Below are 16588 nucleotides of genomic sequence, written 5' to 3' on the forward strand. Positions count from 1 at the left end.
GTCTAGCTTTTTCCCCTAATACAGCACCGCAGCCTGACCCTGCTGAGCAGAGCTGATCAGAGGAGGATGGTGAAGGAAAGGCACGAAGAGGCAGGAGTCACCTGAGGAAAAGGCAGGGCTCAGCTAACTCCTCTAGTGATGCTCTGCAATTTTAGAACCATAAAATCACAGGATGGTTTGGGTTGGAAGGGGCCTTTAAAGTCCATCCAGTCCAACCCCCCTGCCAGGAGCAGGGACATCTCCGACCACATCAGGTTGCTCAGAGCCCCGGCCAACCTGGCCTGGAACGTTTCCAGGGATGGGGCATCCACCACCTCTCTGGTGGTGTTCCAGTGTTCTACCACCTGTTCCAGTGTTCTACCACCCTCTGTGTAAAAAATTTCTTCCTAATATCTGATCTAAATCTGCCTCCCTCTACTTTAAAACCATTACCCCTCGTCCTGTCACAACAGGCCCTACTGAACAGCCTCTCCCCATCTTTCCTGTAGCCCCCTTGAGGTACTGGAAGGCCACTCTAAGGTCTCCCCGGGATGATGGGATGATGGTGGCACGGGATGATGTTGGCAGGCACAGACAGCAGATCACTCAGTCCTTCTCTTTGGAACAGAAGCTAAGAGCACAGCTGTGCCCTTGGGACAAGAGACCCCACAGCGCCTCGGGTCTGCAGGACCAGCTCTCTCCCTGGCAGAGAGAAGGCAGAAAGCTGCAGGTGGAACATCTAAAATGCTGTGACAGGGTGCTGTGCGAGGGTCCAGCAGCAACTGGCGTGGGGAGCACTTGCCTAACCAGGAACACTTTCTCTGGAGCAGGGACTGCTATGGATGGGGAACAGCCATCAATTTCAAGAGGAGATGCAGCCCAAAGCATCTTCTCTCGTGCTGGTGAGCAGAACTCTTCCTTCTGGAGAAGAGGACCGGGATACGATCTCATATGGGATACAGAAAAGCGTGTATGGGTCAATCCCACTGTCTTCATGTTTGGGCAGGAGCAGGAAGAGACTGAAACCTGCAGGAGGACACCTCCAAAAGTCACAGGTGGGGTGGAAGAGGAGCAAAGGAGAAAGGCAGCAGCTGGGGTAAGAAAGTGCTAACAAGAGAGTAGAAACCAAGAGACAGCAGTGAGAAAGTGCTGCAGACAGGGCCGTGGAGGGGAAATGTAAACAAGAAACCTCAGCAAAGAGAGAAACCAAAGGGAAGAGAATGCAAAGGACATTACAAGCGTAGCGCGAGGCGGTGAGAAGCCAGGAGGAGAAATCCTGACCCCCAGCTCAGCAGGGCCAGGCATTCCCTGGCTCTGCTCCCTGCGATCTTTGGTTGATGTTTGTCCGTGCCTGATCTTTCTTGCATCCCATGGCACTTCGAGACACAACTGAGCTCCAGTGGGAAGCGTGTGATCTACTGCCACATCAGACAAAGATCTCACTGTGAATCCTGAGGAAAATACCTTCTGGCCAAGACATGTCCCAGTCTTCAATGCCCTGCGCCTCCACCGCGCTAACATCTATCCATTTACAGCTACGGGCCAAATCTCAGAAGCTGCAACTCAGATTTGCCTCTCAGCGATTCTAAGGGGCTGGAACTCATGAATAACAACGACAAAAATGACTTTTCTGCTTCCATTTCTTATCTCTTAGAGAAGTTCACATCCACCTGGTAAGGAACAGCAGATCACAGGTATCCTGCTACTAAAACCACAACAAAACTGTTTTCCTCTCTTTTTATTTTCAAAATTGTTTATTCCTGGGATTGAGTTTTACAATGCTTTACTACTCAGAGAGGACTTTTCAAAACTTGACAAGGAAGAAGTAGCAATCCAGACTGTTTCTGTTGCTACTGTAAGCCAAAAATAATTTTCCAATTTGGGGACAAAATCCAACACTTTTCCTGAAAATACTGGGAAAAGATTTCCTTAGTCTTGGCTGATGTGCAGACCTCTGAGAATGAAGTCCTTTGAGGCTGTGACTTGGAGTGATTTTGAGAACTGCCCCGGAAGCGTGAGAAGGTTGCTTCTGGAGAGGTGCCCGAGGAAAGGTGCCCGAGGAGAGGGAGGCCTTTTGTGCCCCAGAGCCACTGGTATGACTGCAGCTCCACACAGGATGTGTGCCCTGTCGAGAGGTGGGCCAGGTTTGGGCGAGGGGCAAAGCCATCGCGGCTGCACTGCTCTCGGAGACCAAGGGAGCATCTCCTGGTATAGAGGAATTTGGGATGTCGCTTCCAGTAAGCGGGATCAGACCTCCTGACTGGGATCAGACGTTGGCCGGGCAAAAAGAGAGGAAAGCAGAAAACGTTGGAACAGAAGCAGTTCTGCCTCTGCCCCAGGACTGGGGGGAGCCTTAAGGGCCAGGACTACTTGGGATCAGTACGAGTGCGTCCAGCTCCCCGTGCTGGTGGAGACTGGTGTGGCAAGGAAGGACAGCAGGCTCCCTTGTGCTGGGGTGGCAGAGCAGTGAGCTGGCACGGGGCTGTCTGCTCTTCTGCACTCGAGGGGAGTCCAGCAACCCAAAAGGCGACAGAAAAGCGGGAAAAGGGCAAGAAGCCACAAAAAGCAACCAAAGTAATTGGAAAAAAATAACCCCAGAAAACCATTTTTATGAGGCTTTGAATTATTTTCTCCATACCAGAAGTGGAGGAGGAAAGAGAAATTAATTCAAAACACACCCTATGCTAAAGCCACCAGAAAAGAAATCTTGAATTTTGCAGAAAGGCTGGCAGCAAAGTCAGGAAGAGAAGAAACCGCAGCTGTTGCCGAGAGGCAGCGGTCCCCAGGCTCCTGAGAGGCTGGGGCGAGCGCTGCTGGAGATCCTCACCTCCTCCCGGGCACGGCGAGCAGCAGCCATGCAGGCAGGAGGAAGGAGCAGGCAGGCATGCGTTCGTCGTCGCCAGCACGACATCAGAAGCAAGTGCAGGGTTTTCAAATCTTGCCCGCTCAAAAGCAGCAAGCAAACTAATCCTGCGGGTAGCTCTGCTGGCTATAGGGACCAGCTGGCAGAGGGACAGTCTGACCCCCAGGGGAAGTTTTGGAGCCGAGCTCCAAGCCCAGAGCTGCTTCTGGCCGCTTGGAGTGGAGTATTTCACTTAATTCTGAAGTCTCCTGTTTAAGCCTTTCATCCCTCTCTGCCAAGAGACGCACAGGAGCTGTGGGATTGACAAGAACAGTGGAAAACAACCCTCTTGCAGTACTATATGAGAAGAAGACAGGAAATAACAGAAAATTGTAGTATAATTCACTAAAAACGTTAGTTACGCAAGAGAGAAATCCATAGGAAGCCAGGCTTTCCTGTAGAGAAACAAGAACTGATGCCTTCCTGGAAAGTCTTATGATTTTCAACCCTGATTAAAAATGCTCTTGGCATTTCTCTTACTCGACTCGGTAGCAGGAATGACAGCTTGGAAGGGTCCAGACCGCACAACGCACCGGCCACCACAAGCCAAAGGTGGAGGGGCAAGCGTCCAGTCCCAATTCGTGATCCAGAGCCGGCAACGGGAAGAGAAGCAGGACCAACAGAAAATACTCCAATCTGATTTAGATTTTAAAACATCGTACTGTTACAAGATGTCCCACATGCGGGCAGTTTGGCTGTAGGCTGAACTCCCCTGCAGAGGTACCCTCTTTGAACATGTGCGCAAAGCCCTTGTCGCAAGCAGTGTCCCGTTCCCAGCCTCCTTCGCTCACTTTCTGATGGCTCAGACCCGAAGGGAAGTCACCCTTTTGTTCGAGCTGGCTGGTTACGGCAACTGCCCATTCATGCTTTGTGCTGTTACACAAACCAGTTGTGGTGATGGGGCTCAGAGGTTCGCTTCAGCTGGTCGGTGGCCATCAGAAGGATTATTTGATAAACTTCTCTTGACACAAGCTGCACAGCCATCTGAGAACAATGGTTATTTCTGCCCATATCAGTGTTCTCCATGGGGATGCTGGATGGAAATGAATTTTCCTTCCATCCCTGGCCACCGGGGCTACAGATGCTGTCACTGCTGGGCAGCCTTGGCTTCCACCTGTGGTGCCGCTGGCCGGCTGGGTACCGAGTCCTCCAGCCCTCAGTCGCTTGCCTCGTGCTCTTCACTCAACACTGTGCTTTTGGTGTGCTCGGCAAGCCCGGTATTTGCGATACTTTGCTATATAAATGAAAACCTGTTTGGTGGGTCAAACCTTTATTACGCAGCCACGCTGTGCCCTACTTGGTGTACTCTGTCTGTGTGTCCCCCCCGGCCTAAAGACGAAGGACCGCGTGCCAGCGCCACGGCACTGCCCACGGGGAGGGGATGCCGAGCCACACTCCACCCCTGCCAGCTCCAAGGTGCGACCAGCACGGCTCTTAGCGCTGCTTCAGCGCGCTCCCGGCGGGCCTTCGCCGCTCCCGCCGCCTCGGCGGGGAGGCCACACCACGGGCCTTTCCGGGAAGGGGCCTCGGGCCTTCCGCGGCCTCAGTCCGGGCACCTGGGGCCGGCCACCACCCCGCGGAGCAGGGCGGCCGATCCCCACCGGGCTGCCTGGGCGGGGGGTCCCGCCGGGGGTGCCCGCACCGCCCCAGGCCCAGCCTAAGGCCCAGGCCCAGGCCCAGGCCCAGGCCAGGCCGCCCCAGGCCCTCATCGGCCCCCACAGCGGCGGCGCGGCCGGGACTTCTTCCCGTCCCGCCTTCTCGCGAGACTATTCCGTCACGCGCTTCCCTCTGCCGTATCCTTCCGCGCTCTCCCCCTCCCCCTTCTGGAGAGTTCTGCACGGCGGCCGGGGGACAAATAGTCCCCGCCGCCCCCCGCTCCTCCCTTCTCTCTCCCCCTCTCTCTCGCCCGGCCCTCCCGCGGCCCCCGCCGCCCCGCCAACCGCTCGCCATCCCGGTGGCGGAGAGGAGGACGGGGGGCGGCGGATCGGGGAGGTGTGGGGGGGGTGCCGCGGCGGAGTGATACGCGGAAGGGCCGGCGAGGAGGCGCCAGCGCATAAAGCGGCGGCGGAGGGATGCGGTAGGAGCTGCGGAAGCGGCACCGAGCTCCAGCGCCGCGGCGCCGCCAGGGCAGCAGCGCGCCAGGCCCGCCGGCCCCCGCCCGCCGCCGCCGCCCGGGGGGGCCCCCCTCCCTCCCCCCGCCTCTCTCTCCTTCCCCTCCCCCCTTCCCCTCCTCCTTCCCCCCGCCGCCGCCACCTCCGCGCGCCTCCTTCCCCTTCCCCCCCCTCCCCTCCCCCTCAGAAAATAGTCCCCCGCGGGCCGCCCCCTCCCTGCCCGCCCGCCCCTCCTCGCCGCCTCGCGCACACAATGGCGCTGAAGAGAATCCACAAGGTAAGGGCAGGGCCCGCGCCCGCCCCGGCCCCGCGCACGCCGTACGCAGCGCGGGCGGCCGCCGCCGCCCCGGGCCCGGCGGGGAGGGAGGGAGGGAAGGGCCGGGCCCTGCCCCGGCGGCGCGGGGTCCCGCGGGTGCCGGCCTTGGTGGGGTGCGGGGCGGGGGGAACGGGCGGGCCGGCCGTCGGGGAGAGGCGGCAGCCGGGCCCGGGGAGGAGGGAGCGGGGGAGGAGTTCGGCCGGCTCGGCGGTGCGGGCCGCTTTGTTTGTGTCCCCGGGGAAGGCCCGGGCACCGCGGGGGTGGGGGCGGGGGCCGTGGCCGGGCCCCGAGCGCTGTTACCCGGCAGCGGGGCCGGCGGTGGTCGCGGCGGCCGGGCCCCTCCGGAGCAACGTGGCCCGCGGAGCCCGGGGGCCCTGGGGCCGCGAGGGGGCGCCGGCGGGGGGGCAGGGCCGGGCCTTGGCGGGGGTGGGGGGAACGGGACCGGTGGGGGCAGCGGGGAGCCCCGCCGCTGTCGGGGAGGCTGCCGAGGGGAGGCCGCCCTGGAAGCTTTCCCGTGGCGCGCCGGGGAGCCGGGCGCTGGAGGGCTCCCGTCCTTCCTCCGGGAGCGGCGGTGCCGGCTGCCGAGGCGCTCAGCGCGGTAAGCCCGTCGCGTTGAGCCGCTCCGGGCAGGGCGGTTCGCGGCTCGGATGGAGCCGGCCTGAGTCATCCCGTGGGGAAAGGCCGGCGAGGGGCCTGCTCCCGGAGCGCGCCCGGTGCCCTGGCCTTTCAGAAAAACGCCGCTGCTGAACCCGCTGCGGGCTTAAAACCGTGCTCCGCTTGACCATCGTAGTACCTTTTGCCAGGGGAAAAATAAAAAACAAGAGAGGATTATTGAAGCACGCTTTTGTTACCTCGGTGATAAGGCAGGGAATTTACACCCGTTTCCCTGCAGAATGTGGAGCCTCCATGCAAGGCTCAGGTGTAGAAGCCAGCCCACCCATACCATTTCTGGTCTCGATTACTCTGTCAGTCCCATTTTTTGTCTAGAACCAGATGTGAACCCACTACCTAGTATTTAAGGTCAGCTTGCTGGCTCTGTTTTGTTACATATGTAGTGTCAGATTTGGATTGTGCGTTAACGTCTTTGCTTTGATTGTAGGTTATCTTGAAGTTTTTGTGAAGCTTCGTGTGTCATACTGATCAAATTAAAGCTAAGCTGGAGAAGAAAATTGAAGAGAGCTTGAAGGCTTACGTATGTTCGTGGGATAGGCAGAGCTCAAGAGGGAAGGATTTTGAGGATAACTGTAGTGTATTGAAACTTCCAGATACGTGTACGGCAGCGGGTTACGTAAGGAAATTGTGCTCCGGCTGAGCATCGCTTGTCTGCAGCATCCTGTCACTCGCTCAGCGATCCTCAGCACAGAGCGAAGGCTGTTTCACAGCGCCTTTGTGGGCTCGCAGGTGTTTTGAAAGAGCGCTTCCTCCTTGGGAACGGGTCGCGTGCCTGCTGTTGCGATAGACCAGGGAGGCACAGCGCTGCACGCCGAATGGGATAAATGGGGCTGCTGGGAGCGGGAGGGACAGGCAGGTAGTGCGAGGCCTTTGGCGAGGGGGTATATTTTCTGTCCGGTAACCTGGAAAGCGGGGAAAGCCACTTTGTTGTAGTATAGCGCGTGCTGAGGTTCAGAATTCAGCGCTCTCTGAGCGCTTCTGTTTCTAGCCTGTGTTTTTTAGCAGGGGAGAAGCTGAATGTGTGAAGCCTTTGTTAACACTGAGTGCTCATGGACTGATTCTTCAGGCTGCTTTTCAAAGATAAAGAATCCTGCGGGATAATGGGGGAGTGTGTAAGGTTACAAGAGTCTTTAAAGCCTTGGGAAGCAGCGAGAGCGTTGCCGGAGCAGTGGTGTGTACTGAGCTCTGCAAAGTACCAAGTGTTTCAGTGGAGCAGGTGTGGTGGCTGTTGAGAGGTGATGGAGCTGTAGGTAACGCTTCCAACAAACAAAGCACGTGAAGGGAAATAAAACCGCCTGTTCTAGCAGTCGGGATGCTTTAAAAGTTACAGGGGAGTTAGGCTGCAGACTGGGAAGGAGCACTCTTAATTTGAGTTACTCACTTAGTTGTCTCACTTAAGTAATAATCACTGGTTGTATACACTCCAGCTATTTTAAACACTGTGGAGTGTTTGTATCATCGTCTTGTTTTTGTTCTGGTCTCTGGAAAAAGCAGCGGTATCTTATGTCAGGATAACAAGGGGAACAGCAAGTTTCCAACCTTTGCTGCTGCACCTTGAGGCAAGAACAAAAGCCTGCAGAATGTGGATCAAGTAGAAATAATCCCAGCAGACTTGAGGACAGAGAAGCGATGGGAAGGAAAGCTGCTGCTTAGGCATTTTTTTGAGGGTATTATCAGTCTTCAGGTCTCAATCTTGCCACTGGCTCCCGTTTGACTTCTGTGCTCCACTGCAGACTGTGAGGTTTTCTCCAAAACTTTTGTGTCCTTGGATAATCTAGGGATGAGAACCTGAAAACAAGCAGAAAATCCCAAGAGTAAACTTTTGATACAGTGTCAACAATGTTACCTGAAATGGCCTCTTGCGCGTTGAACCCCTCTGGGCTGGAAGAGGGCAGAAGGTGAAGGGTAAGTAGTGTTGTCGCTGGTGCGTGAGGTGGTGTGAGAACCTGGGCGCTCTGTCCCGGCGTGTCTCTGGTGGCACGGTTGCTCTTGGGGCTGTCCAGAGACTCGAGCTGGGATAATGTGTCTGCACGAAGCAGCAGCAGCTGTTCTTCAAGCAGGTGCTCCGAAAGAGCTCGGACTTGAGACCGGCTATCAGATTGCTGCTTGTATTATTCACCACGGCCTTTCAGGCAGTGGTGTTCTTAATTCTTGCCTAGGTGCTTACTGACTCACAGGTCTAAAACTTGGAATTCTTTTCCTGTGAGAAACATCTGGGATGTAGGCAATGATACCAGCCGCCAGAGTCCCCGTGAAGTGTGGGGATAACAACGAAGTAGAACAATTTTGTTGTTACTCTTATAACAGTGACCTGTTTTATCATGGATATATTTCATAAGGAGTGCCATGTGAAGAGATCCAGGGGTAGGATGGGAGTGATGCTGGAGGGCCATAACGAACGGTTTCATTTTAAGGTTTAAGCCAAAGCACTTTGGATTCAGCTGCATCCCCATCTGTGTTGCTGATCTTTAGGAAATGCGTTACCTATAACTGAATTACTCGGGCACTATTTGGAGCTCTTTGAGCAGGAGAGCGAGTAAAAGGCTAGCTCAGTGACTTCTGTGGGTTCCCCCGTATGAACCGCTTGATGGACCCTGCAGTGAGGCGGAAGAGGAAACTGGAAGCTGTGCTTCAGCCCTGCTGAAACAAAACGTTTCTTTAATAGCAGAGGAATGGTGGCTTGTTACTGCTTGTAAGGTACAGGCCCGAAAACCAGGCAATGCTTTGCAGAACTGGACTGTCCCTTCCATAGTGATGTCCCTGTTCAGCTGTGGGAGATGATGGGCTTGCGTGTATTCCAGAGCTGCTTGACCCCCTGAGATGCTTAGGCGTCCCTTCTGCCAAAGCGAACGCTACCTGCGGGCAGGGCGTGTTGGATTGCTTGGCTGGCTGAACAGTGTTAACGTTCAGAGCTGTGTGCAGGCTACCTGTGCTGAGCACACGTGTTATTTCTGTGCTACCAGTGCTGCTTTACAGCAGCCGCTGGGAGCAACTCAGGTCTTCCATTACGGCCTCTCGCTGCGTTTGTGGCCCGCTTGTGTTAAATATCTGGTGTCACTACTACAGAGAATACTGGTTAAGCTTCTGTTAGCTAGCTGGGCTTTTTGATACTCGGATTCCGCACAAGGAGGAAGTTGTTGTCTTGCTGTTCAGGCTTTTTAAAAAAAAAAAAAAGAGAGAGGTGACAATTGCATCAGAGCTTGTTTATAACATGTACCTTGCTGACTCCTGGTTTTCACGCAGCCTGCCTCTTCTGCTACTCACTGAACTGCTTGCCTTCTGACTTTTGCAGAGTCTTGGAAGAAGTTGGTCTGTGGATCTGTGGCATTGCAAGCTCTGAAAAAGCAGATTCTGTCAAAAGGAAAGGATTAAAATCTTTCTGAAGATTAAAATGCTTCTGTTAATAGGGGTGGTAGCCTTAGATACTCTGGAATCACAGAAGTCCTGTAGACCAGGAGAGCATCTGGATGGTGTAGGGGACTGGTGATCTGACCTTGGTGTGCGCATGTGAGCGCTGCCTTGTACAGAGGTACGGCTCGGCAGGCAGAGCGCGGAGCAGTGTGAGACACGTGGTGAGTGTAGGCTCTTCCACCTCACCCCACACAGTACTTTTGGCAGCGGGTAAAGGTGGAAGGTGCGGCAGGCTCTTGCCCAGCCTGACATCCGCATCGGACCCGCGCGGGCAGCTGCTTGCCTGCGGGGTAGTCCTGCTGCGAGGTAAGGCGGGGTGCTGTCCGTGTGACTTTGGCCCTGGAGCCACATTGCTTGGCGCTGCTCTGTTGAACGCCGCTAACAATTCGTGGTGAAGCGGCTGGAAGTTCCTTTTTGGTTAGAGAAGTTGTGATTTTGTAATACAGCCCTAGACTACCTGTCACAGAAGGGTTTAGGGGCTTCAGGCAAATGAACTTGCTGAAGTCAGATTAAAAGCTTGTTTCACTTAAGGCGGCAACCTGAAGCAAAAGTTAAGCTTATAGTGAAGCTGGTGATGTGGCCTCTGAGTAAATGACGGCTTGAAGACAGCTCAAACCGGAGCAGGGAGGAGAGACCATGGAGTCCAAGCTCAAAGGGCTTTGGATAACCTTTGGCTGTTTGGAGGCATACGTCCAGGGTGTTGGAGCGTATTGGGGAGCTCTGCTGTGTGCCAAGCTGGGATTGACTGCCAGGGATGCTGGCTTTGCACTCGCTGGGTTGGCTTCATGAGGTGCCGGTTATGTTGGTTATTCTTGCTGAAGGCTGTATTAGCATTGACTTAATCCTTAGAACTAGTCTCATCATCTAGCCAGAGCACTCTTTACCATGCACGTGTTAGACTGGGGAGGGAATTGCTGTCTAGGAGTAAGTTGAACTTCTCTAACAAGTGTCTTTGGAGTTTACAGTTAATTATAACTTGAAACATGTGCAGGGTTAAACTTTAAGATTTAAAACAATTGTGTTTGATAGTGCTTTAAAAAGTTCTTGTGCAGTTTGTGAACTGCTTGATGAAGATGCATTCTAAATGCAGCGTGCTGGCTGCCGGGAAGCGGGCTGACGGGAGGAGGGTGGCCTGAGTCTGGGTGAGGGTTGTGGCACTGGCTTTCCTGCGTGCCCCGAGGCCTCGCTGGCAGCTGAATGCCTTTCCTGACTTGGGAAGCACAGGTAGGGGTCCTTAAAATGCTTTCATGGAACCCTGAAGTAGGGGGTTGTTTTGTTGGGAACTTGGCACAATTAAATCTGCTTTTGGAGCCTAAATGTCAGTTTCCTGTGTGAGTTTTGTAGCTTTATGGCATCTAGTTCCTGGATGTAATGGTGGTAGTTTGATTCCATTTGGCCTTTGGGTGGGACACCTTGAACCTTGCCTTGCTTTGCGCCATGCTCCCACTTTCCCATTTTTGCTGAGACACTAATAAATGCTTTTCACTGTGAGAGGGACCAGGCTGATGGCGTGATCCGCAGCAGCGGGCACAGCCCCGGAGATGGTTGAAAGGGTCAGTTCTGTAGGCTGGCTTTCCAGCTGCAGCCAGCTCGTGGTGAGGCAGCCTCCTGGGAGCCGAATAACTCGAACTGGAACTTCATCCAAAGGCTGCTTCAGTCTCAACTTTTAAGTTCCTAAGGCAAAAACCTTCTCCATGTGCTTAAGGATCAGAAGCTGTCTCAAATGGTAACTAGCTACAGCTTTCTTCAGGTTTTGATTTTAAAATCAGCATTGTCAAGACCAGGCTTGATCAATGACTAGCAGGCCTTCCCAGGTTGCAGGGAGGTACAGCAGGCCTTGCAGCTTAGGGTTTGAGATGTGCAGGTACAGCTGGTTTGTGGGTGATACTGAACTGGAATTGAATCATCCATGTCTTGTGAGTTCCAGTTTTATGTGAACTCCAGAGTCTGTTCTGAGTTACAAGCCAACTGATTCTTGGTCTCCCTCAATGATGTCTGGAAGCAGCTCCTCTCCATTTGTACCTGGATAAATGCAGCTACCATTCCTGGTTTTAAACTTGGCTCTGCAGGTCTGACAAGTGAGTAGTGGGAATCCTGTGAGCATGCTGGCAGCTTGAAGAGATCATCTGTGCCCACCAGGAAATCCGGTGATGTGTTAGCCCCTCTGGTGTGCAGAGGCAACTGGTGGTGTCCTGCAGCCAGTGGCTGTGCTCCGGGGTGTCTGGTGGAGGTTAAACATCCTCGTTGTTACCTGAGCTGTTTTACAAAAACTGGGAGGATTTGTATCGCAGGAGCTTGGGTTGAGAGTTGTTGTTGAACTTTACCAAGTGCAAGAAGCTTACACATGGCTTTTTGCATGGGTCTTTTGATCTGTGATAACTTCAGTCTGTGAATTTGTAGAGCAAAACCTGAGATGCTGCCTTAGGTGAGAGCTGCATTGCTGGGACAAGTGGTATGAGTGTTTGTTGTAAGTCATCTCTTTCCAGTGAGATACTGTACATGGCTTCAGAAAACCAAAGTAGTCCTTCTAGCTGGAACTGAAGTCTGATGGGAAGCAGGGCTGTTGTTAGCCGAACTTCGGTGTTGTCTCTGTGCCTGTTGTGAGACTTACCTCGTGGTATTGCTGAAGGTCTGGTGTTTCATCCGGTTTGAAGCGGCGCTTTTGAGCGGCAGGACGTAGAGTGAATGTTGGGACAGGTTTGGAGCTGTGTATTCTACTAGCTGGCAGAACACGTGCTCAAGCTGAGCCCGTTTTGTACCTATTTCCCCTTTATAGTAGGGCAGGTGTGTGCTAGGCTCTTAAACGCAATCTGTAGTAGGTTGTGGTCTTACGTGGAAAATATGGGTTCTTACAGCTGTACTCCTGAGTCTAGTGGTGGTGTTTTGTGTTTATGCATAAAACAGGAGTGAAGGGAGTGAGAGATGGTAAGGAAGAGAGGCTTAGGTGTGGTGTATATTTTTAAAGATATGTTTGGGATTTTGAGTACTGTAACATTAAATTGTCTTTTCCAGAAGATTAGAGTCCAGTGGCATTTGGAAGTGGACCGTACTCTATACACTTAAAAGTAATAGGTGTATTCCTGTTTGTAAGTTTTCATGCCTGTACTCTTAAATTTGTGCATGTGGGGACTCACTTCACTCTGTGTACCATGAGCAGACTGAGCACGAAGGCATGTGGCCTTCAGGCGCCTGTGAGGCTGTGTGTAAGCAACTGCCTGTTCCTTTGCTGATTGCACAGGGTGTCTCTTGGCGTACTGATGCTGAAGCAGAGCACACTGCTACTCTATTTTTCAGGCCATCGCTCTGGAAACTTTCACAGTACATGCATTTCTCTCGGGTGGAGCAGTGTTCCGTTGCTCAGGCTGATGCTCAATGTGTTGAATGTTCTGGAGGTAAAGCAGTGAGGTGTACAGCAGTGGTGTGAGGTGTGCTGCTGCGGACTGAGCGCGTTACTGATCCTCCTGCTGGCTGATACTTGCAACCGAGAGGTGAAGGGGGAACCCTCACGTGGCTGAAGTTGGCTACTCTGAATTGACACGCTTAACTGACAACTCTGAAAGACTTCTCTCCTTCAGAGGGTGTCTGGAGGTGCTCTTCAGCAGGTGCTGCATGCTCACCACCTACTCCTGTCCAGGTCCATGCTGAACTGCCAAGTGTGGGAGCAAGGTTTGCCTGGGTCAGCACTGTAGGAAGCTCCTCAGTAGGAGCACTGGAAAAGCTTCTGTAGTCTGGTGTCAAGTCAGGGGGCTTTCAGCTGGGCTTTTAAAAAGCTGGGAGCTGCTGAGAGCAAAACCAAACTTGTGTACACTTTACAGTAGTCAGGGTATGTGATGCTTTGCATCTCCTCTGCAAGACTTCTGGGGGACTGCGTACTCAGGGAAAAATCCCCACATTCACTTGTTCAGTGTATGGCAGCATTCTCCTGTTGTAACAGGATAGAGTTTGGTTGGCATGGCCTCTCGATTCGTGGAAAGTGGGAGCTGGAGCTCCCAGAGATCTTCTGTTCGAAGAGCTTAAATACTGCCTGTAAATAACAGAAGGCCATTAAGCGACAAACTTTTTCCATTCCTGCAGTCAGCTTGTCTTGATCATTGTTCTTAAATGTTTTGTCTATCAAAAGCTTCAGATAAGTCTGGTATCTGAAACTCCCTGTGGACTGTTGCTGGCAACCCTTGCAGGCTGTGAGGTGAAAAGCTGTTGCGTGCAGCGCAGCTAGGTTTAGTTGTCTTTGTGCTGGTTGTCTGGTGTTTATGTTTAGCTTCCTAGACCAAGGTAGCACAGAGAAGAGTTGGTATGTTTGGGCCTGTCATGCAAAGCAGGTCAGTGGCTGAGCCAGAAATAGCAGAAAAAGTTTTACTCTATTTGCACTTCCCACTAAATGTCCACTTCCTGAGCAAATTGCTAATGTGAGTTACTGGTGACAGTGTGGACTCTTTTTTTTTTTTTTTTTTTTCTTATCTGGGCTGAAATTCTGTTTCAAATTGAAACTCTGTAGTTGAGAAGGATTCTGAATCACTCAACCCATTCAATCAGAACAATTGAGACTCATAATAGGATTTCTTCAGAGGAAAATGTGACTGATGCAGGTACTTGAAAACTTGAGTGTTTCCATTCAGGGGCTAGCAGCTCTGTAGGTAGAGAAGGCCTTGTGTTTTATTCCCTTTAACCACCTGTATTCACTGGTGCATGCATCTGGAGATGAAACGACCACAGGTCATGAAGCCTTATGTACTGCAAAAAGGCTGCTGCCGGCTTGAGATGATAAACTAGATCAGTGTAGCTGGAGCAGCCTGGGAGCTGCTGGGGTACAGAGGGTAAAATAAGGCTGACGCTGCGAGTGGTTGGGTTGGGGCCATCTTATCTCTGTGACCTGGAGGTGGTGGGTGTATAATACCCCAGTACTGCTTGGGATTTCTTAAACTGTATTATCAGTGAAGGCAAACCCGACAGACCCTATGACTTGATGAGGATTGCTGACTTAGTAGGTTCTGGCAATACAGAAAAGTAACTGCTGTGCGCGCCAATTGTGTTACCTGGGTTTAAGATGCAACTCTGCTTTCTGGGCTCCTGGCTGTTAGTTTTGTGGTGTTGCCATTCTTGTGGTTTCAGAAAACTCACTGATGTGAGCACTGCGTTTGAGCAAAAACGATAGCTAAAGTGCTCCTCGCAGCTTTTTTTACCAATAACATGATTGGATTTGAAATGAAATGAAAAACTGTTCCTGTTTTCTAGGAGTTGAATGACCTGGCACGTGACCCTCCAGCACAGTGTTCAGCAGGGCCTGTTGGTGATGACAGTAAGTATGCTGCTATCGGCAAATGCTTGCAGTCTCTAACTTTTTTCCTTCTAAATTAGGACGTCCAGTTCCTTAGCAAGAACCTTTCTGTTACTTTTGATTAGAGTACTACGTACTACTGCACTTACTAATCTTACATTTGCTGCCCCTCTGTGTTCCTTAATACCTTCCTTATGTACCGCTGGAGATCTCAGTCCTCCTGTTGTATTGATTGGGTGACTGTGCGCTGGAGATGGCTCAAGTTACACCTTTCAAAGAGCTGTTCTGGCGTTCTCACGGGGCACGAAGTCAGTAAACTTCAGTAGCTCTGTGGCCGAACCGGCAAGCAGCTTCATACAGCTTTCTGAACTGCTTTGATATCTGAACTACGTGTGGTGCAGTCATGTGGTGCTGTGCAGGTAAATAAAACAATCTGCTCCTAATCCCAGGTGCTGGTACAGCAAGGTCGGAGTTACCAGTGTTTGACACAGGAGTTGGTTAACACTGCAGTTTGTAAGGGGGCTACGTGTAGTCCTTGGGGATAAGAGGTTAAAATGTGAATGGAAGGAAAACCAGTTGGTAAATTAAAGCTTGAATCAAAAGTAGTGTTCTTTTTTGTTTGTTTTTTTTTTTTTAGGAAAATTTAATAGTATTATCAAATGGGTTATAGGAACACTGGAAACATTGGTTGTTCTTTAATCTATTTTGTGCTGTTGTATTATAGAGCACACCAGAGCATAAGAGCTGAAGAACGGGCTTGGCTCTGTATTTTAGGCAGGATTTTGCTCATTTGGAATATCACTTGTGGCATTCTCAGTAAGCAAAATCAGAATGTGTGGATCTTGCTGTTGTGACTAACTTGTCTCTCAGTTTGGACACAGCTGCTTAGGTATGAGATAGGAAGTACAGGTGGGCCATCGTTGAATCACATGGTACTGTTATATTTAAAATTGTACTCAAATTGGTTGCCCCTGCCACGTTTTGTATAGAGGACAGCCTAGGGGAAGCTGCTTGGCCTGCACATCAGCTGGTTGTGTTTCCTGTGCAGAGTTGTTCACCTGGTGTGCGATTGGGAGTAGCTGTTCTGCCCTTTTTCAAAGTTCAAGGGGGTGTGTTAAAGCACAGACAAAAAGCAGTTATTCTTTATAGTCCTACCCTGAAACTTTTAGTCTAAGATAATTTTATAGTAAGAAGTTCTACTGTCATCTAGTACATGTATTTTTTGCCTGGAGAGGAAGATACAGCGTGTGCCTTAAAGCAGCATCCATATAAACAGCACTATCTCAGCTCTAGGTAATGTTCCCCAGTCTGCTTTGACCAGCTGTGAATAAGGCAACTTAATTGTTGCCCCATGTGTAATGGTGATTTTCTGTGAGAGGCCTTTAAACCTCAGTGGTTTTGCAAGCTGTACAGTCTTCTCCATGTTAACTAGGATTTCACACTTTATGGTGAGCTACTTTTTTTTTTGTAGTGGCATTCAACTCTTGATCATCACTTAGGTGAGCAAGATCAGTAGGGTGTTTGCAATGGGACAGGAGCACTTGTAAGTTCACCTTTGCTTTATAGCTTCACCATGGGCTCGCTTCAAATGCGTTGGCATCTCGGGCTTAAAATGCCTGAGGTGAGAGTGTGTTTATGCTCCTGTAGCAGCTCTGCTGTGTAGAAAAGGCTGTGTAAGGGCACTTGGAAGCTCTGACTGGGATGCCATTAAACAGCCTGCGCTGAACCCACTGCGCAGTGTGGTCTCTGACAAGCGTGCTGCTCAGCCACGCAGCCGAGCTCATGAGAGTAGGGGATGCTTAAGTAGGGAAGCCCTCCAACTACGTGTGAAGAACTCTAAGCTTAGGCTTGTTTTCTAAAAGGAAAAAATTAGCTGCCAGGATCTTTCTGAATCATTTCTGGACTATTCAAAGTGCTGAAGT

The 16588-nt window shown here is 51.8% G+C and overlaps 1 protein-coding gene across 2 annotated transcripts in view; it reads left to right on the top strand.

Annotated features, from left to right (window-relative positions):
* Positions 1–4756: 4756 nt before the first annotated feature.
* UBE2D2 (ubiquitin conjugating enzyme E2 D2) overlaps positions 4757–16588 on the top strand; it is a 29575-nt gene continuing 17743 nt past the window's right edge. The window contains exons 1-2 of one of the 2 annotated variants that reach the window (XM_086758531.1): positions 4757–5269; positions 14624–14687. In XM_086758531.1, coding sequence (XP_086614657.1) covers positions 5246–5269; positions 14624–14687 — 88 coding nt within the window. In that variant the 5' untranslated portion in view covers positions 4757–5245. The remainder of the gene's footprint in view (positions 5270–14623; positions 14688–16588) is intronic. The other variant, XM_086758532.1, reaches the window with a different exon arrangement.

Source organism: Chlamydotis macqueenii, chromosome 14 (assembly GCF_036417535.1).
Source record: "Chlamydotis macqueenii isolate bChlMac1 chromosome 14, bChlMac1.mat, whole genome shotgun sequence".
Taxonomy (NCBI): domain Eukaryota; kingdom Metazoa; phylum Chordata; class Aves; order Otidiformes; family Otididae; genus Chlamydotis; species Chlamydotis macqueenii.